At 42.8% G+C, this 27,543-nt stretch overlaps 1 protein-coding gene across 2 annotated transcripts in view; it reads left to right on the top strand.

The window, feature by feature from the left end:
• CRYL1 (crystallin lambda 1) overlaps positions 1-27,543 on the top strand; it is a 114,968-nt gene that overhangs the window by 73,515 nt on the left and 13,910 nt on the right. For both annotated transcript variants that reach the window (XM_019715679.2, XM_019715680.2), the window contains exons 4-5: positions 10,867-11,028; positions 17,515-17,709. In XM_019715679.2, the coding sequence (XP_019571238.2) occupies positions 10,867-11,028; positions 17,515-17,709 (357 nt within the window). The remainder of the gene's footprint in view (positions 1-10,866; positions 11,029-17,514; positions 17,710-27,543) is intronic.

Here is a 27,543-nt window from a genome sequence, read left to right as displayed (position 1 = left end):
GCTCGCTTGCTTTAATGATTACAGTATTTCATTCTTTGGATGTCCACATTCTCATAATCACTTTACAATAATTCTTTAATCAATTTTGGAAATTGATTATCTCCTAATATATTGCTTCTAACCTTCCCCCACCTCTGTTTCTTTCTGTCTCCCCCATTCCACTTCTTTCTGGTACTGCACTTCCCTGTATGTTACAACTTTTCAGCATTTCTGTGTGTTTTTCCTATGCTCTTTTCTGTAGCTTCCATTTCTTTATCTCTCCATGCTTCAGTCTGGATATTTTATCCTGATAAATCTTCCAAATATTAATTATTTCTTCAAGTAAGTTTCATCTGCTTTTAAATCCATCTTTAAAATGTCTTAATTATATTTTCAGTTGTTGAATTTCCATTTGATTCTTTTTATAGTTTGTAGTTATACACTAAAATTATTCACTGTCTTTTAGTTTCTTAAAAGTATTAATTGTAGTAAAAATTTGTTGCTTAGTGTTAGACTACTGAAAATTAACATTGCTAATTATAAATAATTTATCACATAAATTTGGTATTTTAGTAACATTTAAAAAATAATGAGACTATTGATTTTGTGGGCAGGGGACTGGAATTATGATGTTACTTTCCTATAGATCATTAGATTCATAGAGTATTTAAGGTTCTTTTTATACTGGCAAATTTATATTGCCAGCTGGCAGTAGAAGTGGGTACCAAATTAGATAAATTTGAGGTGCCTGTGAAACATCCATATGAAGATGGCCTGAGAAGGGGAAATAAATGTGTGAGTCGAGTATATAGATCAGTGATTTAGGCTGTGAACTTGATTGACATTTTCTAGGGAGAGAATACTGGCATACCTCATTTTATTGTGCTTCACTTTATTTCACTTCATATATATTGCATTTTTCACAAATCAAAGGCAAGACCCTCCACCAACAAAATGGTTACTACTCACTGAAGGCTCAGATGACAGGTAGCATTTTTTAGCAATAAAGTATTTTTTAAATAAGGTATGTACATTGTTTTTTAAAGATATAATGCTATTATTGCACATTTAATAGACTACAGTATATTGTAAACAACTTATATATGCACTGGGAAACCAAAATATTCATATGACTCACTTTATTGTGCTATTCACTCAGGTGATCTGGAACTGAACCCACAGTATCTTCAAGGTCTGCCTGCATAGGGTGAGAAAGGAAAAGCACCTGGGACTGAGTTTTGAGGGACTCTAGTTCTTAGCTACTGGGTAGAAGATACTTCTCCAGAGGTTTGCCAATGTATAAGTCTTTTTAAAGAACTAATTTTAATATTGATTCTTTGTATTTCACTATATTCTATTTTTTAAATTTCCGTTATCTTTATTATCATCTTTTTATTTTGTTTAGATTTTTTCTGTTCTATTTCTAACTTCTTAAATTAGATGTTTGGCTTGTTAATATTTTAGGCTTTCTTTTCTTTAAAAATTTTGAAAAAGTAAATCTTTAAGAACTGTTTTAATTGCACCACACAAATTTTTATGTGCAATATTTCATTACTGTTCTGTTCTAAGTATACTTTAATTTCCATAAGGATTTCATTTTGTCCCATGAACTATTTACAAGTTTATTTTCAATTTTTTAACTGTATGGGGTAACTTTTCATTTGTAATTTCTGTCTTAATTTCATTGTAGTTAGATAAGATGGCTTATATGATATGAGTCCTTTGGAATTATTGAAACCTGCATTATAATTTGATACACAGGCACCTTTTATAAATGTTCCATGTGTGCTTGAAAATAATGTATATGTTTCAGTAGTTGGACTGAAGACTCTATATTTGTCCAGTAAATTAAGATTATTAACTGTATTATTTATTTATTCCCTGTGCGTACTGAAGTTTTGTATCAATAATTGAAAGAGGGGTGTTAAAGTGTTACACTGCAATGGTAGGTTTGTCTGATTCTCTTTGATGACATGGCAATCTTTGTTTTACAGATTTTTGTTTTTCTATATGACATTCTGGATAATTTCCTTAACTCTGTCTTCTAATTCATTAATTCTCTCTTCAGAGGTGTTTATCCTATTGCTTAACATATTTAGTAATTTAGTTTTTAATTCCAATTTCTAGATGTCCTAATTAATGCTTTAAAAAAAAATCTACCTGGTCTTTCTGGATTTGATTCTTATACTTTTAATTAATTTGAATATACTTATTTTACTAGACTCTCCTATTTTTAAGATATGTACAGATTTGATCTTTGTTATCTGATGCTGGTTGTAGTTCTGTCTAGAGATTTCACATGCTTCAAAAGTTTGGGTTGTGCATTTTCTTCAGTGGGGCTCTATATTTGTGAACCCAAAGAAAGCTGAGGTCTTTTTAAGCAAGTATCCTTCCAGAGGTTTGTGTGTGTGTGTGTGTGTGTGTGTGTGTGTGTGTGTGTGTTTTAGTTTATGTGTACCAGGCTTATTGCTAGCCTGGGAGCAATTTTTAATGTTAGTTTCTTAACTTGGGAGTGTCCAGACCACATGTTTAGTATCATTTTAAACCCCAACCTAGATGAAATTCAGTCTTATGAATATGAATTCACAGATTAGTTTATCTCTCCCTCCACTTTATGTCATCAAATGGAGCCCTGGTCAACACAAGCTTCCCTGTCTTCTCCCTCAGCAGATGGGCTGTTTGTTTTTTTTAAACTAGCCCAGCAGTTCACTCAAAATATACCCTTGATTCCAACTTCCTGAATCTTGTAGCCCATTGTTTCATCTCATCCTGAGGGCATTTGAGCCCTCTTCCCAGACTACTGAAGCTTTCTCCCTGCCCAAGATGGGTAGGTCACAGCATCATCTTAATGCTGCTGCATTGGGTTTGAGCCTCCTTGTTTATTTCACCTGATAATTTTCCTTACTTTCCTGAGAGCTCAGCTATTCATTTAAATGGATGATTTGTTTTATATAGAATTATCCAGTATTTGCGGAGGGAAGACTTTTAGGTTTCCTAGTCCATCTTATTGCCAGAACCAGAAGTCTCTATCATTTTATGGGAGAAATTTTTATTAACATACACACTCTTTCTTCTAACTTTTAAAAAATTTGATATGAATTTGCGTATTTACCTTTGATTTCAGGGTTATATACATTTACTTTTTTTTTTTTTTTTAACAACTGTTGGGGAAATCTGATGAGGGGCTGTTTGTCGCTAAATTCTATTGTAGACCAAAGGTCTGTTTTCAATAAACAAACACAAAGACAAACCAATAAATAAACAAATACATATATACATTTATATTAACTGTCTTTCTTAATTTATGTGTTGTCTTTTCTGAGTGGGAAGTGAAATATCAGGACTTCTGTTAAAGGGCCATTCCTGAGCACCTCAGTTTTCATGGCCTGGTAATGCCATTGAAGTAGTGGTCCCACCATGCCTTCCCTTGACTCTGATGCTTCCAGGAACCCGATGCTTGTGGGGTGGAGAGGACTGATATTCCAGGATCTAGGGGTGTTAGGACATGCCTCTTCATACAGTGTGTGGCAAGGAGCACACAGCTTGGTGGCTTTCTGAATGTTTAGTAGAATAAGATGGGACAAACATAATATTCCCAGTAATTGAGTGTATACTCATCTTGTACTGCCATGGGCCAGAGTCACATTAGAAATTGAGGGCTAGGTTACTACAAGTGTTTGTATTAAGCAACTACTGATACAGATAAGCTCAAATAAGGACCATTAAAGAAAAAGCGACTTGATGTCATTTTTTAAAAGAAAAAAATTTAAAATAAAGTGAAATGAATGTTTATTATTACAGATAGAGTTATAAACTTCGTATTGAAAAAAGAGCAAGATTGTGGTTCACTTCAGTGACAGAGATAAGGAAGAGAGATTGAGTGGGTAAGAAAGGAATCAGGAAGAGACGAACATAAGGTCTGGTTGTCAAAGCTAAATAAAACAAATGTGTTTAAAAGATAATCATTTGTATTTTTAAAGTAATAAAAATAGCCTGACTTTCTTCTAAAAAATGTTATAAAATTCCCATCTGAGGTTTATAAGCCCAGCTAATGTTGAAAACCTCTATTCTTAAAGTAATTTTCTTTACTGCAAATGTCTTGTTCCAGCAACCAGAAAGAGTGTATCACTTTGAGATGAAAAAACCTACCTTTTAGACTACTTAACACAAATTTTTAAGCTATGTTGCACTTATGCAACTGTAGGAATAAATGGTTTCACTTTTTGGTTTCTTCTATGGACAGATGGAGTCAAGATATGGATAACTGTTGCCTTCACAATGCTAATACTGTTGAAAATACTCTGAAGTTATTTTATAGTTAAACATATACATGGTCGCAAGTGAAACTAGTTGTATGACATTATAAAACTAACCTAAGTTTTCAAAACTGAGAACGTTTTCATAAAACAGTGGCTGTTATCCAACAAAATATATTGAGTGCAAACTGTTGTTTCACTCATAGCAATCACAGTGCTTTGGCTAAAACTATCTAGTTAAATTATTCTCAACAAGAGGAGTGTACTTTATTTCCATGTTTTACCCCTGAACCTCACAAGTAGACTCTCTCTCCCTCTGTTCTCTGCTGCTTTGAGAATTGCTACGTTAGAAACAGAGAGGTCGCAGATGGAAATGCATTGCACATGGTCCAATACAGAACCAAAAAACTTATGTAAAAATAACTTATGTCGTTCTCTCTGTCTCATTTCTTAACTGGAATTTAAAGCTATTCCTCACTAATAATAAATACTCTTAGTGATTGATGTGGTGTGATGTCCTTCATGTTAACTTTTTTATTTTCTATTTTCATCTTCAAAATTCTTTTGTCATGCCTTACTTAAAGAATCTTCTCCATTTTGTGTTTCATGCTATTCCCAGCACTTTGTTAAATAAAAAACTTTGTATTTAAAAATCTTACTTCTCATGACAAATATTATTTAGAAATGCCGTAAAACTATTTGCTAATTGCAGGCTTAACTGCAGTATCTTTAATTGTATTATTTTTTTCACGTCAAGCATTGTAACCCAATTCTAAATAAATGATTTCATAAAAGGTACAAATAAAACTCATTGGAATGAGGATGGAATAGACACATCAACAGGACAGCAGTTGACACATGTGGTACCCTGAGAAAGGACTGCTATTTAAAGCAAACTACAATAATCTTGCTAACCATAGCACCTAATCCCCAGGAAGTAACGTCCTTAAGTCCTGTCTGTACTAATTTTTACTTTGGAAAGTTCTCTCTTGATTGGGTATGATTTGTTCTGTATTGTTGTAGGACTTTGTTTAGGATTAGAATAAGTGCTTTTTAAAACAATTTTAATTTGATTTTTAAGGAAAAAAAAAAAAGAACCTCTGGTCAAGGAATAGTGTAGTTTATTTCCTGTAATATTGAAACCTTGTACCATTTCCCTTCCTTTTTTGTTAACACATACTGTTTCTTTTAGAGAAAGACTCTCCCTCTTTCTCTCTCTCTTTCTGTAGTTACGATGTTCACTTCTTGAGAAGTCTAGTCAAAGTCAATTAATGTGATAGATTTATAAGATTGTGCTTTTGGAAGAAAGAGTGAAGAGAGACTGGTGGCAACAATGAGACAGAAGCAAGAGATTTAATTAATACTAACAGACAGACTTTACAATGTAGATCATTTCCAGCTTCAACATGAGAATGACTTGCCTTCTGCTATGATTACAACAGGATTTGTGATCATTCTTTTCTTGCCATGTCTTTCCCCCTAAAATTGGCTACTAGGACTTCTTTGCATGTAAAATGCCTTAAGTGCCAAAGCCTTCTTTGGTTTTTCTTTCTTTCTTTCTTTCTTTCTTTCTTTCTTTCTTTCTTTCTTTCTTTCTTTCTTTCTTTCTTTCTCTCGCTCTCTCGCTCTCTCGCTCTCTCGCTCTCTCGCTCTCTTTCTTTCTTTCTTTCTTTCCTGAAAGCACATTGAAGATTGTGCCCAGATAGTTTGCATTAGCAAATGGAGATTTTGTAGCAACAGGACGCCTATCTAAAATGCCTGAGTTGATTTTTTAAAATATCAATGAAATTTCATTTTCCCCATAAAAATATTTGTTTTGGAAAATGCACACTGTTGCACAGCAAGTGGGTAAACTTCAGACTCGAGTTCTTATCCAGCACTTCCTTCCCGACAATATCCAGGGTGCTGACTTGCTGTGGCCACACTGCTTCTCGAGAACAGCCCTAATGACATGAGGGCTGTCACAGGTACACTTTGCTAGTAACGAAACACAAAAGTTTATAAATGATTTACTTTTTGAAACATAAGTGAGTTGGATAGAATTAAATTTATACCTGTAATACCATCGTTCAGTTTGCTCCTGAAACTGAACGATGGTATTATGAGGAAGGGAAAAAGTAGCGTTTCAGATTACCCCCACTTTTAACCATGTGATGCTGCCTGAGATGTGTGACCCCCTTTTGATGTACCATCAATGGTTATGATACCTGGGAACTTACACTATGTTTTCCTTGTCCCCAAAGTTTCGTTTGGTTTGTCAAAGTAAGAGCAGGCCTCCATCATGGTTGTGCCTGAGCATATCATTTCCCTCCCACCTCAAAGCAAACAAAACACAAGCAAATAACAGTGGTGGCTTTGAAAATGCTGTCAGAGTTTGCAAGTCCAGCCAATGACCTCCCATAGTGATAGAGTTTTTGCTAGCACTTCACATTGGTGGCTTTCTCTAGAAGGGACCCCTGAAGGACACCGTAGAGTTGAGAATGCATGGGGTGGGTTCTGGCTGTGGTTTAGAGAGTGGCTGCTTTGCAGTTAGGTTCTCAGCTGTCTCATTGTTTGATACTCTCCCTGCCTTTCATCCCAGCCCCTGTAGGGCAAAGAGAATGACTGTAGCCTCTCTTAGCTTTGTAATCAACCGCCAGTGATGAAGGTCCTGATTAACAGTGTTTCAGACTCCCTTTCTCAGACGGGGCATGGGCTCCAGGATGAATAACGAGGAAATGAACTCAAGGCTTGACATGGGCAAGGCATTATAACCCTGGCCCAGCAAATCGAGCATAATTGTGTTCCTGTTAAAAACAACAACAACAACAACAAAACTTCAAGCAAATGTGCCATTAAAAATCCCTTACATAACTCACTGTGGCAGGTTTGGGTTTCCTCTGGTTCAAGTTTTCTTGCCTCTTTGATAATCAAACGATCTGAAGAAAAGCATAGAATTTCAGGGGACAGTCTGCATGACAGGCTTACAATAGGGCTATTCACGAGGGCTCTTTTATTACCTTAAATAGTATCCGCATCATTCTTAGTCTCTGGCTTTCCTACAAGGCTCCATTTAAACTTAACCCAACTCGCAGACTTAACTGATCCAGCAATTACTCAATACGACCAGCCAGCTACTGTCGCTTTTTTCCCCTTTTGATAAGGGGAATTAACACAATGGGCTTTACAGTTCTTAAATGACTGCATTTTCCCTTCTGTCTTTCAGATGTGGTGCTTATATGACCTTTTGTTCTTAATAAAATTTCACATGGTTTGATTATATTTTTTAAAAGTATAAACAAACAATATTGAATCCTACCCATCAAGCAAAATTTTCAAATCTTGTAGGTGATATAGAAATGGAATTCATTTCATAATATTTATTTCACAGCTGATTTCAGATATTAGATATTATTATTAACAATTAGATATTAAGTCAGTCCTGAAAATATTTTCTTTATTTTTGAGGGGTGATTTTGGTAGTACAAACATTCCTAGTAGTGCTTCCACTTCTGCACCTTCTGGGTACTTGCTGGTGTAGATACTATTCCCGGTACCCAAGTGCTAGTAATACGTTAATCATCTTGGTCCCTTGGGTTGGGATAGAGGTGCTAGGGGAGGAGAGAGCCCTGAGGATGTTTTTGGTAGCACACCACACTTCGGACCTACATCTTAGAATCATGGCTTTCAAACTTTAGTAGAAACAAAAATCATCAGAATGTTTGTTAAAAACGCACGTGCCTAGACCCCAGCTCCAGAGGCTCTGATCTGGTTCTGGGATGGGGCCTGAGAATTTGCATTTTTAACAAGCACCCCATTGATTCTGATGCTGATGGTTATCGGACCATACTGAGAACCACGATCCTAAATTCACCAGGGAATGTTGGGAGTTGTGATGCCTCCCCTGCGGGGCCTGTTGCCTCCAGGTGAGTCAGGACCCCCTTGGATGCAGTGGTCCGAGGCATGGTTTCCCAGAACTGGTGGTGGCCGGAGGGGAAGGCTGCCTCTAGGATTTGCAGGATTGGAGCAGTGAGTACCCCCCACAGGCATCACATTCCCAGGGACACCCCTCACCTGGGGGCTGGTGCTGGGTTTTTGACAGTGTCACCTCACTCCCACCCCAACTTCACACATGAGAATTTCAGCACAGTTTTTGTCTGCAATATTTAATCCAAATTTGCTTCTCTATCCTCCTCCCCAACCTCTATTCAAGTAATTTTACATTTTTAGAAACAAAGTTATTTTTCCAAAGGATTTCCAATGAGAAATGGATGCTCAAGAAACCTTTAGAGAATTATGGCTGTAATATGTTTGTTCATTTCCCAAAGACGAAATTTTTCCTTGATGATAAGTTGATCTGATGGTCAGAACAGACAAGGGAAAAGGTGGCGATGACACTGCTGATGTTCACAGCACTGTCTGAGGTGCTGAGTATATTCTGTCTGTAGACTCCACCCCAATGTAGTTGGATGGCTTTTTTATTATGAGAATTTTCGTTTTCTTAAAATTTATTTTTCAGTTACAGTTGATCTACAATATTAGATTAGTTTCAGGTGTACAACATAGTTGGTTAGACGTTCACATACCTTATGAAGCACTCTCCCTGATAAGTTTTGTACCCACCTGGAACCATATGTAGTTATTACAATATTATGGACTATATTCCCTGTGCTGTATTTTGCATCCCTGTGACTATGTTGTAACTACCAATTTGTACTTCTTAATCCCTTCACCTTTTTCACCCAGCCCCCCAACCTACCTCCCATCTGCCATCTGTCAATTTGTTTTCTGTATCTATGAGTTTGTTTCTGTTTTATTTGTTTGTTTTGTTCTTTAGATTTCACATATAAGGAAATCGTATGGTATTTGTCTTTCTCTGTCTGGCTTACCTCACTTAGCATAATTCCCTCTGGGTCCATCCATGTTGTTGCAAATGGCAAGATTTCATTCTTTTTTATGGCTGAGTAATACATTGTATATATGTACCACCTCTTCTTTATCCAGTTGTCTATTGACAGACACCTAGCTTGCTTCCATATCTTGGTGATTGTAAATAATGTTGCAATTAACACGGGTGCATACGAGGGCAGACAATTAAGTTCACAAATTCATCCTAGAAAAAGTGTTACATACCTCATTTCTGAATATCACTCTGGTCACCTTCGAAGTACTCCCCTTGGGAAGCAATGCACCGATGCTAGTGCCTAGTCCACCCTTCAAAGCAATTTTAGAACTCTTTTTCTGGAATGGCCATCAACGCTGTCATTGTATTACCCTTGATGTCCTGAATCTCATCAAAATGTCTTCCTTTCAATATTTCCTTTATCTTCGGGTAAAGAAGGAAATCATTGGCAGCTAGATCAGGTGAGTAGGGAGGGTGTTCCAATATAGTTACTAGTTTACTGGCTAAAGACTCCTTCACAGATAGTGCCGTGTGAGCTGGTGCATTGTCGTGATGCAAGAGCCATGAATTGTTGGCAAAAACTTCAGGTCACCTAACTTTTCACGCAGCCTTCTCAGCACTTCCAAGTAGTAAACTTGGTTAACTGTCCAGTTGGTACAAATTCATAATGAATAATTCCTCTGAAATCATAAAAGGTTAGCAACATCAATTTGACTCTTGATTTAGACTGACCGAACATTTTTGGTTGTGGAGAACTGGCTGACTTCCACTGTGTACTTCGACGCTTTGTTTCAAGGTCGTATTGGTACACCCATGTTTCATCACCACTGATAACACGGCCCAAAACATCGTCTTGCCTCTCCAAAAGGTCTTGGCAAACTTTGACTCTCCTTTGCTTTTGTTCATTGGTGAGCTCCTTTGGGACCATTTTTGCACACACTTTTTTCTCATGCCAAGATTTTCAGTTAAGATTTTCCTGTTTCTCTGTCGATGTTTACTTGCTCTGTTGTGCTTCTCACAGTCAGTCAACGATTTTGACACACAATTCGACGAATTTTTGCAATGTTTTCATCAGTTCTGCTCGTTACTGGCTGCCCTGAACTCTCTTCATCAGTGACACATTCTCTCCCCTCAGAAAAACATTTAATCCATTTGCACACTGCTGTTTTCTTCATGGCATTATCCTCATAAACTTGGACTAACATGTCCCTGATTTCACTTCCACTCTTGCCAAGTTTAACAAGAAATTTAATGTTTGTTCATTGCTCTAATTGAAGCACAGACATTCTCGCGATGGCACACAAAAACACGCAACAACAATAATGAACGCCACTCAGCAAGACACCGCCACATGTCGACATGAACACAGCTGTGAGACACTGATATACCAAGGTTATGAGACCTTACCGAGCTGTTTGTACAGTGCTGCCAATGTAAGCACATGGTGGCAAGTTCATGAATTAAATTGTCAGACCTCGTATGTCTTTAAAAATTAATATTTTGGATTTCTTTGGATAAGTACCCAGATGTGGTATTGCTGGGTCACAGAACTAGAAAACACAACTTGCCTATGTGCATTGTCCAGTTTCCAGAGTTAACACCAGTTATAATTTGGGGCAGCTTTTTGTTTTTTTCTCAAATTTTGCTGGCAGTTTTCTGATTGGTTCATTTTAGGAGTGAATCAAACATAAGCTGCTTTGCTGGAGGTTTGAGTGCAATGATTATGTGATTTGAATTTGTCCTTCCCAGGAATGTGTTCCAGAAAACTTCGAAGTGAAGAAGGAGATTTTTGCTCAGTTAGATGGAATCGTGGGTGATGATGTGGTCCTCAGCAGTTCCACCTCCTGCCTCCTGCCTTCCAGGCTGTTCTCTGGGCTGACACACGTGAAGCAGTGTGTTGTGGCTCATCCGGTAAGTGTGTTCAACCTGCAGAACCGATCTCATCTCATTTTGGTTTCTGGGAGCAATACATTTTGATTAATCAATTCACTGGTATATTTTAACAGCTTTGTTGAGATGTAATTCACGTACCACACAATTCAAATTGTACAGTGTAATGGTTTTTAGTGTATTTAGAGAGTTGTACAGGACTGGCATTTTTCAAAAGAATTTTATCCAAAAAGTTTTGGATTGTCTCTATATACCTAATGCATAAAGACACAGCAATCTTACAGACTTTTGCTGTCAAGTAGCTCACTGTTTAGCCGAGAAAAGAGAGAATACTAAACAAATAATTCCTCTATTGAGGAAAAAGTGCTACATTAAAAAAATATGTACACCTAGTGGGATTTTGTAGAGCTGTCACTTGTACTGTGTACTTTACTTAGTAGGGTGAGTTTTGCTAACATGCAGATGCTGAGTCCCACTCTTGAGCTCCTCCTCCTTCTCGTCTGTCTACCGTCCATTGTAGTTAAGTAAGTGGGCAGACTCAGTCACTAGGCCTGCATTGTGAGGCGTATTGGACAATGAGTTTAGAACTGGCATGCAAGCTCTCAATAAATCTTCTGGAGATGACTGTGTCAGTGTGAGGAAAGGGGAATTAGAAAGGAGAGGAATTAGAGTCAGGGATTACTGGGTGGACTGTTGAGGACCAACTGTGCTCAGCCTGCCCTTGCAGAACTGGGATGGTCTGTTGGGACAGAAAAGCTAGCTTAGCTCAAGTTGTCATAAGTCTGACAGTATGTGGTGATGACCACACCTTTAGCACCACCAGGCCATCAGTGGTTAAGGCTGGGGAGAGGCTACACCAAGAAGCTGGGCAGACTGGCTAGGATCTGGTTGGGCTGTTGAGGGAGGAGAGTGTTTGAGGATGGGAAAGAGTATGAGAAAGTCCCTGGGCCAAGAACAAGCATGGGGTGTGCAGAACCGTGAGGGGACCAGCCAGACTGGAAGGGCACACATACTTGGCGAGCAGGAAGGGAAAGCTGGAAGGCTTGGTAAGAGTTGGGTTGTAGAGAATCAGAATTACTCTACAGAATTGAGGCTGGCTGAGGTACAGAGCATCTTGGTAATGCGGAGGAAATGGTGCCTTTGGAGGGTAGTCTGAAGGTGGCTCAGGGGGAAGGGTAGCTTCTCCACAGAACGTGGGGCAGGAGTCCAGGTGTAAATGACGAGGGCACAGGTGAGGCTGGGGGCCCTAGAACAGAGAGCAGGGAACTTCCTCTTTCTGAGCAAGAGTAGTTTGGAGTCAGGAGGTCCCAGCTTGCTTGAGGAGGTGAAGGAAAAGGGCGAGTCATGGATACTGTCTAGATTTTATATTCTGCAAGGAGGGACAGCTTGGACTTACAGAACTCTGTAGTTCTGGATGTCTGGGTGTCCTCATACTGAAGTATAATGGAAAGTGTGAAGGAAAGTTATGAAATAAGGCAACTTCAACCCATAGAACATAGACGAAAGCCAGTCATGTTTGGTTACCCCTCAAATATTCAAATACAAGTGAAATTAGCACCAAGAGTGCTAACCTTAATTGAAGCACCCAAAGACTGTGTCCTATGCAGCATATTATATGTTTGCTTCTGTGGTATTTATATGTCCATAAAAAGGGCTCTTAGAAATGGTAAACTACTTACTAGATTGTTACTCAATTGCTTCAGTGAAGGTGGAAGCCTCTTGCTTGAAAGCTTCCAACTTCTAACCACTGTTTTTACTTCTAAGGCTATTTAGAAAACAACTAAATCAAATTGTTCAGAAAATAGCTCCTAAATCCCTTGATAAGAGTTTGCTCTCAGGGAAGTGCGAATCAAAACCACCTCACACCACTCAGAATTATCAAAAAGTCAACAAACAACTAGTATTGGCAAGAGTAGAAAGAAAAGCGAACCCTGTGCACTGTTGGTGGAATTATAAAGTGGTGCAACCACTGTGGAAAACAGTGTGGAGTTTCCTCAAAAAATTAAAAATAGAACTACCTTATGGCCCAGCAATTCGACTTCTGGGTATTTATCTAAAGAAAACAGAAACACTAATACAAAAAGATACATGCATCCCCATGTCCATTGCAGCATTATTTACAATAGCCATGATATGGAGGCAACCTAAGTGTCCATCAATAGACAATTGGATAAAGAAGAGGTGGTACATTTATACAATGGAATACCACTGAATCATAAAAAAGAATGAAATCTTGCCATTTGCAACTACATGGATGGACTTACAGGGTATTATGTATGCTAAGTGACATAAGTCAGAAAGACAGTTACCATATGATTTTACTTATTCGTGGAATCTAAAAAACTAAATAAATGAAAAAATGAAACAGAAACAAATTCGTAGATACAGAGAAGAAACCAGTGGTTGCCAGAGGAGATGAAGAGTGGAGGGTTGGAATAAAAAGGTGATGGGGTGTATAGTCAATAATACTGTGATAATAAATGTGCGCGTGACAGATGGTTACTAGACTTAGGGGGTGATCACATTGTAAGGTATAAAAATGTGGAATGACTATGTTGTGCACCTGAAACTAATGTAATATTGTATACCAACTATAATTACATTAATTAATTAAGAAAAGACTTTAGCACATCTCTTCAATTTTAAGCTGTCTAATGGGCAAGACCACAGCTTTCGCACCCTCCGGTGTCGCACAAGCACTGACTGGGAGCCCGGTCAGTAGCAGTTGAGTAGCAGTGACATTTCTCTCCCTCATACCCGTACCGTACTGCTCACTGTTACTTACCTCATCGATGACAAACAGCACAGGTAAAGTCAGTCCAGATCTTATGTAAAATTACTGTCTCATTACTTTTATAAATTACTTTAAACCCAAACCAACATTAACTAAAGCAAATCATCCAGGTTGAATGTTTTTGGAATTTTATCCCTTCTTTCTTCTGTCACCCACCTTTTGATCATTCCACTGACCTCTGGAAAGGACCAAAAGCATCTTGGACAATTCATTCTGAGCTGGATGGGCAGTCACTGTGTGACCCACAGCCACTGGTCATCTTTGAGGAGCTGCAGGGTTTTCTGTTCAGACCTGCAGGCCACACAGGAGAGGCTTAGCACATCAGCTCATATGCCACTGCCCTCAGCTCGGTGCCCAGTCACCTGGATCCTCTGCCTGGACAGGAAATAGGATAAAGGAAAAAGTAGCTGATTAGTGCCCTCAGTTTGCCATGTCCACTCCTGCACAGAAATGCCACTGGCCAGCGCGTTTTGGTGTCACACATGTTCTCTTGGGCACCTTTCCAGTGGACACTGGTGGATGGGTGTGCTCTCTCAGCACCCTGGTAGTTGAAATGGAATTTGAGAGTGGGCTTCGTACACTAAAGCCAGGAAAAGTGACAGGCGCAGCAAGAGAGGTGGTGATACAGCCATTCTCTGTGTCTCCAACATTCTTCCTCTCAGACGTTTGTATGCTGAATGTCCTCTTCTGCCTGTCTCCCTACAGAGATGTAGAGGGTTTGGGGACAGCCATTTGGCAGTGGGGTGGTGGTTGCAGTGATTGTCTGAAGGTCAAGTTTGGTGCAGTCTCTCTTGGTGCATAGAATCTGTCAACAGTACATGGAAACCACACAGATTTCCACTGGTGGTTTCAGCTGCACCTTACAAAGGTGTTCCCCTCTGTCCTTCCTTTCCACCTGGTCTTTGGCAGTCCAGTGGAACTGATGGGGCCTCTTTAGCACACCCCCTGCTCTTGGTGCCTCCCTGCCTCTTCCCGATGCTCCGTAGGTGAGGCTGCTGGGGAAAGATGCAGGTCTTCCACAGGGAGTTCACCCAGAGTGGACGCAGCTCTGACATCGGCACCACTGGGCCGTGGAGCTCGACCGCTGCTGGGAGTAAGTCAGGCCAGCTTGCATGGGGCCCAGAGTGCTCTGGCCCAGTCCATCCTGCCGAGCATGCCCCTCTGTGCCACTCTTTCCCACCTGGCCCTGACACCACATGCCCTCGTGTGGGTAGTCATTTGAATGGCCCATTTCTGAGTTTGCTGTGTCTGGAAAGTGCATACATCTATGTGACCCCCACACTGCACAGTGCTGCCTGTTCCAGAGTGCCAGCTCCCTGCTCAGAGGGGCTGCTCTTATTTTTGTCTCTGTGGAAGGCAAGTTCAGAAGGTGGGGGCTTGTCATCGATGAAAGGACTTTACTGTGGAAATGATAAAAATACTGAGAGATGAAATCCTCCGAGCCAGCTGTATGGCCATGTCCACCCGGACAGGAGTGCCCCCAGCCCCAGGCTGGGAATGGACTGCGGCTCACTGCAGCGTCTTCTGGGGAAGGAGCAGTCTGCCTTTCCTCTGTGAGGTCAGCTTCTTTTCATCTACTGCAGAGAGAATAAACGGCCTCTGTGTCGGGGCTGTGTATCTCCTGATCACATGCCTCTGCTCCGTTCCAGATTCGGGCAGGCTTTTCACGAGGTGAATGGAGAAGGCCCCCTGTGCCGCCCAGCTCAACCTGAGCTCTCAAAGAGCTGGGGCCTCACTCCCCTCTTGTGCCTCCAGCAGGGCTCAGCCCCCTCCCTGCACAGCCCAGGACCAGCGCTTAACCTTTAAAGAAATCGGCTCCTTCTCTCCTTTGTTTTCCCCATTTCTTGCAGGCCTGTTTCTCTATCTTCCTCATAGACCAACAGCAGAAGACCCGTCCTGTGTCTCTGTCACAAAGGGAAGAGCATTTCAGGAAACAGCCATTCTTCCCTCTTTAGTAGAGCCTCTCTCCTCTCCCTTTCCCTCCTCTCATCTCTCTGCCGGTTAAATTTAAGAGGCAGCTGCCATGATCCTCAGGACCTTCTCTGAGGCTGGAATAGGGATTGATTTCCTGGTCACAGGATGAGGCGCTATGGCGGATGACCCCATCCAAGCCCTCAGGCACTTGGAAGTCCCTTCCCAGCAGCCTATCGCCTTGAGCTCATGGATACAGGAATGTGAAAACTCATGTTTTAGGAGTGCAAGGCACCAAATCATGCAGCTGTGCCTTTTAGAGTGGGTGGGGGGATTACTGCAGGATTCGGAGCTGGAAGTGGTCTGATCGGCGTCCTCTTGTTAATTTTTTAAAAAATATTTAATTGTGATAAAATACACATACCATTTACCATCTTAACCGTGTTTAAGTGTAGAGTTCAGTGATGTTAAATACATACTGATGTACGACTATCACCACGTAGGTCTCCAGAACTCTTTTCTTCTTGCAAAACTGAAACTCCTTCCCCATTAAACAACAGCTCCCTAGTCCCCTCCCCCAACCCTTGGCTTCCACCATCCTCCTTTCTGTCTCTGTGGATTTGACAGCTCTGCCTTACAAAGGGTCACCCTGGCAGTGGCAGAGAGGGTGAGCATGCAGGGGGAGGCCAGTGAGGAGAGTGCAGAACCCAAGTTGGAAGTGATGGCCTGAGCTAAGCATGTGGCAGAGGGAATGGGTTTTCTGAGAGATGTGAATATAATTGATAGGACTTTGGTCACTGATGGGAAGTTGGGGAGGTGAGGGAGAGGCAGGATCAAGCATGCTTTTCGTGGTACTACCTTTGGTGTTCTCATCAAGACGGGGTGCGAGGAAGAGGAACGCATGTTGGGGTGGGAGAGATGTGACTTTAATGTATGACAGGTTGCGGGCATGGCTTTGGGATGTCCGAGGGAAAGTGTCCAGGGCACATTTATGAATGTGGGCCTGCCGTGGGAGGTGCGCTCCATGCAAGGTCTCAGCCTCTTGGCAGCACTAATGCTGTGGGAGCTGATGAGCCCTCTTGGGGAGTCTGGGCACAGAGGGAGGCTAAGGGTGCAGCCTGAGCACCATCACTCAGAGCCTTCGAGGAAGACGGAGACAGAGAACTAGCAATTTGTGCATAAAAATGCTTTCTGTCTGTCTGCATCCGTGTTTTGCTACCCATGAAGCTTATGGTGGAGAGACCGTGAGCCAAGCATCCTGTATAGTGAGACAAAGTTCATCTGAGACAGACACGCTTCCATTTCCTGTTATTCTGATCTTTAAAAAGGCCAGCAGTGAAACGTTTTGAGAAGAATTCAATGATTAAGGCAGGAGATAAGTGATTCATTGATTTGTAATTTATTTGAAAACAGGTGCCATCCTTTCTTGCTTTCTAAGAGGATGGTGAGTGTGATACAACAGGCCAAGAGGAGGCGGAGCCTCTGAAACGTAGCTGTGTGAGGACCCACCGCCTCTCCTGCAGTGTCCCAGGAGAAATATGTTTTCTTTTCCTTTTCTGTAGGAGTCATTTTAAAATGGATGCTTCTTGTGGTTATTTAGTAACCATGAGGTCCTACCAACTTTCACCCATGTATGGAAGAAAAACAGTCTCCAGGCTGCATTTGGGGAACAGTTAACTGAAGCGCGTGAGGCCAGTTGGGTTGTGCCAAGGGCACTGTGTGTGGACATCCGATAATTCTCTGGTAATCTTTAAGCACTCCAGCTGTCTGCTGACTCTTTGTCCTCCTGTCTCTCTCATAAGGTAAATCCACCTTATTATGTCCCGTTGGTTGAGCTGGTCCCACACCCAGAGACAGCCCCTGCGACAGTGGACAGGACCCATGCCCTGATGCAGAAGATCGGACAGTCCCCTGTCAGGGTCCTGAAGGAAATTGATGGTTTCGCCCTGAATCGCCTGCAGTATGCGGTCATCAGCGAGGCCTGGAGGCTGGTGCAGGTGCGTGGGCTGTACCGTCAGGGTGGGGCAAGTCTGAGCGGAGGTGGAAGTGGGGTGATTGGAGGGCGGAAGTGGGATGAAGGGAGGGGAAATGGGATGATTGGAGGGCGGAAGCCCGGATGAGTAGAGGCAGAAGCAGCTTTCTGGGGTACCATGCAGGTAAGCGCTGGGTCCTCCTTGCTCTTTCTGGAGACTGAAGACAAGCTTTTCTCTCAGGTTCAGTGAAAATGCAATGAAAATAAAATGTCACCACAGCGATTCTCTGTTTCAGACATACTTTGTTACAGGGGTTCGTCTGATACCGACATGAAGGTAGACTGTTTCCAGCCCGTGTGTATCATAGTCACACAATCATCTCTGGGTGACACGCTGTATTTTCCCACAGCCTTGGAGTCCCCCTTTCCTCAGTGTTACCTTTTTTCAGGAGGGAGAAAAGTTATATTTTGAGTAAAGTACACTTGTATCTTGTAAAAGGAACCCAATTTATTTCAAGACCTTGAGGAATACACAATGGATAACTCTGAAACTTGTTAGTAATAGGCTTGCCTTACATATAAACAGGGTATCATTTATATCTGTGTTTTTAACCACATCCTTTAATTAAAGGATTTGATCCATGACCTAAAACATTGCCTTGCTGTATGCACTGCCGTCTGCATTTGTGCGAGTCCTGGTGGCGGGCAGGACTTGGAGGGGAGGGTTGGGATATGGGTTCCAGTGGGGGACAGCTCTACCACACTCATGTTTCAGAAGGCAGGGAGGTGGAGCCCAACTGACTCGTCTGCATGTGCCATGGGCCACATCTGACGCTGAGTGCTGGTCCCATCCTGAGACAGGAACAAGGAAGCCGGCCTTGTGGGCGTTGCCTCGCAGCTCCCAGTACAGGATGTACGTGACCCTACTGCTTCCCAGTTCTGGCATTTGGTCACAGCCCTGTGAGGTTCATCTGACCTGACTGCCCAGTGCATTTGCCACATGACAAATGCAACTCTGTGTTCTCTTCGTTTAAAATCCAGTTAATGCTCTTATATCTCAAGACAGTGCTAGGATTTCCACAAAGTTTGCAATTTTAATTTCTAGTAATTGTAGACTGTTTTTGAACATTAGTCAGTGCTAGGGTATTTGAAATAAATACTGAACTAAAAGTACCCCCTTGGTGATCATTTAAAATATTTCCACTTGTCTAGAGTAGGAGAACAAGAAATCTTCAGTATTGTAGTACAGTGTTGTAGGCGGTTTCAAGGCAGTTTTTACTTTTATTTGTAAGATACCTTTTTGTCCCCAAGGTAGAAAGGAAAGCTCTGAGTTAAATCTTGCTCTCTCCAATCTGAAAGATTTGAGGCAACTGTAGGAAAAACTTGGAGAGTCTGGTTAAAGAAACTGGGTGGAAGTCACGCACAAAGAATTCTCTTTGTTTTGACACAAAGTGCGACTGGCTGCAGTTTGGAAGCTCCAAGCTGGGAAGAGCCACGTAAGGTTCTTGTGTCTTAGCTGGTTGGGGAAGTGGGAAAGTGGAGCCACCGTGGAATTTGGCTACCTTGGAAATTCTTATTGCTGCATTTTGCCCACCCTTCTTTCGACTGTCCTGACTGCAGACTGAGTGTGATCATGTCATTGGCTGTCAGAATATTGTCACTCCTGGTTCGCAGGGATGACACACCTGAGAAAGAATCCTGCATGTGTCTCTACACTAGCTGCTGTGGAACTCACACGCCTGGAGTCCCCATATGAACCAAATGCTAAGATCCATCAGGATACAGTGTGAATGTGACCAAATGAGAAGAGACTACAGAAATGAGAAGGTTAAGTTGTGCCTAGAACCCAAAGAACTGCCTTTGCTGAAAGTCTAGAAGATAATTCCCTTTAAAAAATAAAGATGATCTACAGACAGTAAGAATGAAGACAGGTCTAGAAACCTGTCCATAGGTCCATCTGTGCAGGTTGGGGTGAGGATGAGATGGGAAGAGCCGTGGGGCATCCTTGAGCTCTGCTGGGGAGACTTTCAGTGACAGCGAGTGTTTCCCTTATGGAGGCTGGGGCTCACACAGAGAATATGGAAGGAGGGTGGGGCTGCTAGTATTGTGCCTGCTTTTACCATCACTGTCAGAGGCCACCCAGACACGGGAGGGTCCCTAGCACACCGGATGTGTGTCTGTTCCCAAAGTAGTTGCTTCCCATGGCAGAGAAGCCACTGGTGTGGGCCTCTGAATGTTCCCACACAGGCCCTGATTTCCTTAGGCTCGGGACGTGGTGGCAGAGCCACAGCCATCCTCTGAGAGAAGCCTTCCCCTTGTGCACTCCCGCTGGGCCTAGGGCCAATATGGACCCCAGCAGAGACACAAAAGGCACGTTTCCCTACACCCCCCCCCCCACCCGCCTCCCCCTGGCTGGTTTAACAATTCCTGACTTTACTGCATGAATTTCTTGAAAGAAAACCTCTTCTGCTTGGAGTCTGTTTCTACTTTAGGTATCGAGAGTCAGGAAAGGTGAGACTGCCTCTCCTTGGTCTGTGCAGACCTGCACGCGTGTGCTGAACCAGCCAGGTCTAAGCTTAGGTGACACCCCCCTGATTCACAATTTCAGAGCCAGTTGAACTTGATTAGATTTGGGGGTGTTCCAAGTTGACCTCAAAGCTTTTAAGGGCAGCTTTATTGTAAAAAGGAGCTGAATCGGGAAGTTTTACAGTAAAACTGAAGACTTTTATACATTTTAAGTGAAAAAGATGCAAAGTTTCTCTTTCTCGGTAGCTTTCACATGTGACCAGAAGACCCCGAGACTCTTCCTGGACGTGGTAAGCAGAGTGAGCTGAGATGAGCGGGAGTTGCCCTACTCAAGGACTCACATGGGTGCTGGTTCATTACTTTCTGGACTCACAAAGCACACTGAAATTTGGCAGAGCCTTTTTCTGTGACCCAAGCTATTGCTGATGTGCTTTCAGGGTACGAGAGGTGCAAGGTGACTTGGTTCCAGATTGCTAAGAGGTCTTGTGAGGACATGGGCCTGCCTCCCTCTGTCCTGGCTTTCAGGGTGGTGGCTTAGATTTGTGCAAAGCTGTCTACACAGACAACAGGGAACAGCACAAATCTAATCCAAGCGTGGGTTTCCAGGGGTCCCACCCCCATGTTGGGGAATGAGCTGGAGTGGGACCAGCAGGGGCCGGGCCAGAGCGATGGCCTACGTTCCCACCCAGCCCTGGCTGTGTCCTGATGTGAGTGTCAGAAGCAGAGGAAGCTGTGATGCCACTTGTAGCTCTGTTGATGGGGAGGACACTTTGGATGACATTGCCGTGTTGAACCAGCCTGGCATGCCTGGCTGTGGTGTGCCATTCTTTTCAGACATTGTTGGATTTGATTTGCTTGTGTTGAGAATCTTTTGCATCTAAGTTCAGAAGAGATACTTGTCTGTAGTCCTTCGCCCTTCTTTCCTTCCTTCTTTCCTTCTTTCCTTTCTTCCTCCCTCCCTTCCTCCCTCCCTCTCTCCTTTCCTCTTTCCCTCCCTCCCTGTCATTGTTTGATTTTGATATCAAGGTAATAACATGTAAAATGAGTTGGGAAATTTTCTTGCCCCTTCTGTTTTCTGGATGAGATTGTAAGATTTTTGTTAATTCTTTGTTTGCTAGAATTCTCCAGTGAAACTACCTGGGCCTGGAGACTTATTTTTCAGGTTTTTAATGACAAATTCCACTTCTTTAATGGCTTTAAAACCAATTAGGTTGTCTGTTTCATCTTGGTTGAGTTTTGTAGATTTGTCGTTTTTGAGAAATTGGTCGGTTTCCTCTGAGTTGGCAAATGTATGAACATAAAGTTGTTGGTGGTACTCCTTTATTATCCTTGTAGTGGCTGCAGGGTCTGTAGTGATGACCCTGGTTTCATTCCTGATGTGGGTGATTTGTGTCTGTTCTCTCTTTATCTTTATCAGTCTTCCTAGAAGTTTATCAATTTTATTGACGTTTTTTAAGAAGCAACTTTTTGTTTCATTAATTTGCTCTGTGGTTTTCCTGTTTTCACATTTACTCACTAAAGGGCATATTTTATACTCTCAGCCAAGCATGAAAGAGAAATTCTAAGAAAGGTAGGGTGTGGAGGCTCATGTGCTGGCCTGTCAACTGTGGGGCTTGAGAGGGGAGCCAAGCCACAGGCTTCATTTCTGGGTCAGAGAGGGAAAGGGCCGGGAATAAGAAGCACCTTATCTTCACTGCATCCTATGCTGTGACACACTGTTTTGTCACTACCTGTGAACCTGTGCATCCCCACACAGCGCTGTAAGTTCGGCAAGATGGGCACCCAGACATCGGAGGGAACATGGGTGTTGGGTTCTAGTGTATTGTGTCACTCCGTTTTTTCCCCTCCCTTGACATCAGAATCAGGATGGAGCAGACCTTGTAGGCTTGGAAACGCCAGATGGACAAGTCTGGCCACAGCCTAGCAGCCTGAGGCTGCATCACTGGGTGACAGGATCCTGTTGGCCAGGATTTTGTGTCAATATTCTTAAGCTAATGAGCACCATCAGGGAAGCTGTGTTGTGGTGATAAAAACTCTTGCCCCAACATTAGCTGAGCTTGCATTGCCCATAAAGCCTTGCCCCATGAAGACTGGTGGGCAGACATGAGCAGACATGAGTCATGGAGCCACGAGCAGGTTCTCAGCCTGTCAGATATACTGGTGACAAGCTGTGCAAAGTGCTGAGCTCAGGTCTTACTCACCCTTCTGAGCAGTGTGATCACTAAGCAGGATTCCTGTTCCATGGACGCTGACCTGCAGAAGTTCAGTTCTTAGTTTCTCGTCAGGAAGAGTGTGGCCTGTGGGACCCAGATTGGACCTTTTGAGATTCCAGAACTTTGTCTTTGAGCTTTATTTCAGACACAAATGCCAGCTGTTATGAGGAATTTTTTCAATTAATAAAGTGAATCCCAAAGATCATGTAATAAAATTAACAGATGAAGCTCTTTGTGGAAAACCCATTCAGGGTTTCTGTCGAGCATATTTTGTGACAGTGACATGGTCATCAGGACTCAGCACCAGGAGCCACCAGGAGTTCCTGGCTCATTAGTAACTTCAGCCTGTACAGTATTTCAGAGGTTACAGAATACTGTCCTTTACCTTTCTCAGGATTTTCACATCTTTTCCAACCATCCATTCTTAAAATGAAGAGTGACAGACTGCTATGTTTGCCTATACAAATGAAGACACTAGCCAAGGAGGTTAGGTGGTCGGATTCATATTCCACAGACTGGCAGGGATTCAAACCTGTGCCACCCCTGTGCTTCTGTGTCTGCATTTGTAAGTGGGGGTGATGATGGAGCTGTTTCTTACCAGGATGTGCTGAGGATTGGACGAGGTTATGTATGTAAAGGGCTGAGAATGTGCCTGGCATGTCATAGTGGTAGAGTAAATGTTGTGGGTTCTAATGTGATGATGACGACGGTGTTTTTCTGAGTCTTGGAATCCAGTGTTCTTTTCAGTGTGCAACAGCTGTCAGCTGTGAGTTAGCTCTGAGCCAAATGTTCACATTCTAGCCACACATGTGAGGCCCGAGGCATGGCCTCCCCTGGGAGCTTGTTAGAAATGCAGTGTCTCAGGTCCCACCTGGGCCCACAGAATCGGAGTCAGCATCTTAACGAGCAACCCAGGAGTTTCATGTGCACATTAAAGTCAGAGAAGAAATGGCTCACTGCCCAGGGAGACCTTGGCCTCTTAAGTCTTCATGTATTATATTTCATGTGTTCTAAGATAAACTTTTTTTTCTTTTTTTACATTTCAGCATCTTAGTTTTATTGGCAGCATTTTTCTTCCTAATTTAACTTTCAACTGATGGAGTCTTAATCTTAATTTCAATGCGATACTGTATATTTTACCGCCTTTTGTTCGTCTTTTCTGCTTCCAGGTTTTGCTGTCTCTGTGTCTCTCGTTTCTGACTTTTTATTTCAGTCTCAGGCCCGTAGATAAACCTGCAGCTCTAACCAGCTTCTGCTTAGTGGAGAGACTCGCACAGAATCACTTCAGATCCATGATCTCCAGTTCGAGTTTTATGACCCTGAACACCTCTGGTTTTCCTAAAAGAGATGTGAACTTAATTTTAAAAAGATTTAATTCACTTTTGATTAAAACACATGCATCAGAACAAATGAATGCAAGGTTGGCACTACCCAGAGGGTGTGAGTCGCTGATCTAAACCAGAGCTGGCCTCGCTGCGTCCTGTGGACTTGTCTACAAATGGACGACCAGAGGCCCGGCATCTGCCTTGTCATGCTGGCCGCGTGCGTGTCAGCCACCCTCATCTAGCCTTTTGATCCTGGAGCATGGCTGCACATTGTGGCCAGGTCTCCTCTTGTTAGTCACGGGGCCTGTGTGAACAGAAGCGGGTCCCTCCAGGGTAAGACGGGAAGCAGGCAGTCTCCTTACCCTCGTGAGGTCGTGCATCCCCCTTGCAAGGCTACGGTCAGGTGCCCTCATGGCCAGTGAACGAGCAACCTGCACATTATGAACTGCTACCCTAAAGTTAGAATGTGCAGCGAGCTTCGTTACAGAAGGGAAGGTGACACAAAGGGGACTGACGGATAGGGGCAAACATATTTTAGGGAGGAAAGTTGACCTAAACTTATAAATTTAGTGCTATCATGACCTCTTCCATTTCTGTAACACATGCTGCAGCCACACGGAGCTAGGTGGTCCTTGGGTTTTTTCCTCTCATTTCATCACCCAGTATTGGCGTGGGTCCAGTTCTCCAAGTTCACCTCCATCCCCGGGAAGTTTGCTTCTGGCACAGCTCTGACAGTCTGCTGCCTTCACGGCCTGTCCTTTTCTGACAGTCTGGACCCTGTCATTGCACTGATGGTGTTTCTCCATCAATGTCATCATGAGTAGATACCCATGACTGATTCAGTACATTACCTGCCAAGGACTCGGACTTTTACTCTCGGGAAGAAAAACAGTACAAAATGAAAAGAAGAAGCAGATCAGGCTCCGTGACTCACTTCACAGGCTTTGGGATCAAGGAGGCGGCAGTAGTCTGTGACTTCAGCGTCTGGACCAGAGGGCAACGGCAACGGCAGTGGCAACAGGCAGATGGCAGGTGGGTGGTGTTAGAAGGAAGATGTTGGAGACACTGAACACTGCTTCAGGCTCCGGCCACCCTGGAGTGTGTCCAGCAGGAAGAAGCTGAGGCCTGAGTGAATGTTACAGCACAGACACTGGCGAATCCGCGTACTTGGCAAGAAGAGTCACGTAGTGCGCCGGGCCAGGACGTCAAGTTAAAGGAGCCAAGAAAGCTGCAAGCTCCTGCCTCCAATCACACCTCCAGCTGTAGGACTTTCTACATGTTACGGGGATTTTAACGTTTAAACGTAAGCATTTAGTGCTTGTCTTTTATTGAAGAAATAATGTATAAAGTGTCTGAGTGAGTCTCCTCGTGGTTAAAAAGAGCTGGCCTCTCGCAGCCCTGCCCACTGAGCTCTGAGGATGTCTGAGCATCTTTGCCTCACCCTGTCCTGAGCCTCACGTCCTCCCAGAAGTGATGCCACCTCTGCTCCCCCGTGGCATTCCTGGCTCAGGCCTCCCTTTACAGACCAGCCTGTACACCGCTAGGAACACTATTGGTTCAAAACTTGGTTGTATCATGTCTTAAAAAATCACTGGATGAGGAGAGCCTCGCTGGAGTGGTGGTAAGGAATCCCCTTTATTTAAAAACTTCTAGCTTGTACTTTCTTTGCTTAAAATCTAAGAGTTGCCACAATCAACCAGCATACACTCATGGCCTGGCACATACTTTGCACCCGCATGCTAGGAGTAAATGCCCAGCTTGGGGGAGGGTGGTGTGTGTAAGACCGCCATCCATGAGTAAGAAGCAAATGCAAGATGGTTAATAAAGTGCTCAATTACTGTGGTACAAAGTTTATATATAATTAAAGGTCTGGGGCGTATCAGTCAGGGTCCTGTCACAGAGGCAGGACCAGTAGGTTATATGAAGCTCTGACAATTACGTTCACGAACTCATCCTAGAAAAAGTGCTACCTACCTCGTTGCTGAATATCACTACAGTCACCTTCGAAGTACTCCCCTTGGGAAGCTATGCACCAATGCTAGACCTAGTCCACCCTTCAAAGCAATTTTGGAACTCTTTTTCTGGAACAGCCATCAGAGCTACCCTTGATGTCCTAAATCTCATCAAAATGTCTTCCTTTCAATATTTCCTTTATCTTCAGATAAAGAAAGAAGTCATTAGGGGCCAGATAAGGTGAGTAGGGAGGGTGTTTCAATACAGTTATTTGTTTACTGGCTACAAACTCCCTCACAGACAGTGCTGTGTGAGCTGGTGCATTGTCGTGATGCAAGAGCCATGAATTGTTGGCGAAAGGTTCAGGTCGTCTAACTTTTTAACGCAGCCTTTTCAGCACTTCCAAATAGTAAACTTGGTTAACTGATTGTCCGTTGGTACAAATTAGTAATGAATAATCCCTCTGATATCAAAAAAATGTTAGCAACATCGTTGCAACAAGTTGGTGAACTTAATTGTCAGACCTCGTGTGTGTGTAAAATAAGATTTATTCCAAGGAATCGGTGTATGCGTTTGGGAGGACTAGCAAGTCTGAAATCGGATGGGAGCTGATGGCGGAAACCTCAGTTCTGCTCGTGAGGCCTCTCAGCTGTTTGGATGCAGCTTGCCTAGATTATTGAGAATAATCCCCTTTACTTACAGGCAACTGATTATAGATGTAGTCACATCCACAAAATACCTTTACAACAACATGTAGCTTATGTTTAACTGAAAACTGGGCGCTCGAGCCTAGCCAAGCCGACCCTCACAGGGGATAGAGCAGAAGTTCAAAGCATGTCCTTCCCCTTTGGCTCTCTGGGATCTAGCCCTTTGTGGGGCGGGGAGAGGAGAGAAGACACATCTCATGATTAACAATAGGCAAAAGGTTGATGGATTCAATGGTACGTGATCTGGTCCTTCGAATAGACATGGAGAAGGGGAGAGGCGCAGGGGTCCTGCATTAGGGATGCAATATTTGATAAATGAATCTTCCATGACTGTTCCTCTATTCATTACCAGCTACACAGAATTATATTTCCTTCTGTCTAATCATCCCATTCTCATATTAAATTTTCTTATTCAATTCACGTATTTTTTTTGCCCGCCGTCACTTTTATTTACCGTCCTCATGTTTCTTCATGCCATCTTTCCTTGTCCTGTTCTTTTTTTACTAATCCCCAGCTTTTGATCTTCTAGTTCTATTTTGCTCTACTTTTCAACGCACTTGGTCCTGAATTTTCAAGTTTTTCTTGTACAAATGCTGCTTTAATGTTACCACTGCCATCACCACCAGGAACACAGACTGGCAACTCAGGAAAGGACTAGGTCATGTACCAGTCCTTTTGCCCCTTCCGCACCAGAGCCATTTGGGCTCAGTCCATTGTCTTCATTAGGAAACGGGAGCCACAAAAAGTTCTGTCTCGGGTAAATGTCAGATAAAGAAATGCAGTGTATGAAGGCATGGAGCAGGCACTGGGTTTGTTTAATGTCACCCCAAGTCAGAGGGCAAGGAGAAGGGGCCACAGAAAGGGAGCCCACTTCAATCTCTAGTTAGAGCAAGGATGGAATAAACTTAAACTTGAGAGAGCTCCCCGTCTCCAAAGATGCCATGAGGATGGGCTGGGTGAGAATAACCACTGGAGTGGGAAAAATTGAAGTACGAGTGATAGGTGCTGGACTCTCGTTTAGAGACACCCAGCCCTGGAGTCCATGTGAATGGCCCAGCGAGGAACATAGTTACAGATCTTGAAGTTAAATTAAGAACTATCATGATGATTCATGGTTTTTCTCATGAGAAACTAA

The sequence above is a fragment of the Rhinolophus sinicus genome, linkage group LG04 (assembly GCF_036562045.2).
Source record: "Rhinolophus sinicus isolate RSC01 linkage group LG04, ASM3656204v1, whole genome shotgun sequence".
Lineage (NCBI taxonomy): Eukaryota > Metazoa > Chordata > Mammalia > Chiroptera > Rhinolophidae > Rhinolophus > Rhinolophus sinicus.
The sequence above is the reverse complement of the archived record's forward strand: the minus strand, read 5'-3'. Positions and strand labels throughout refer to the sequence as shown.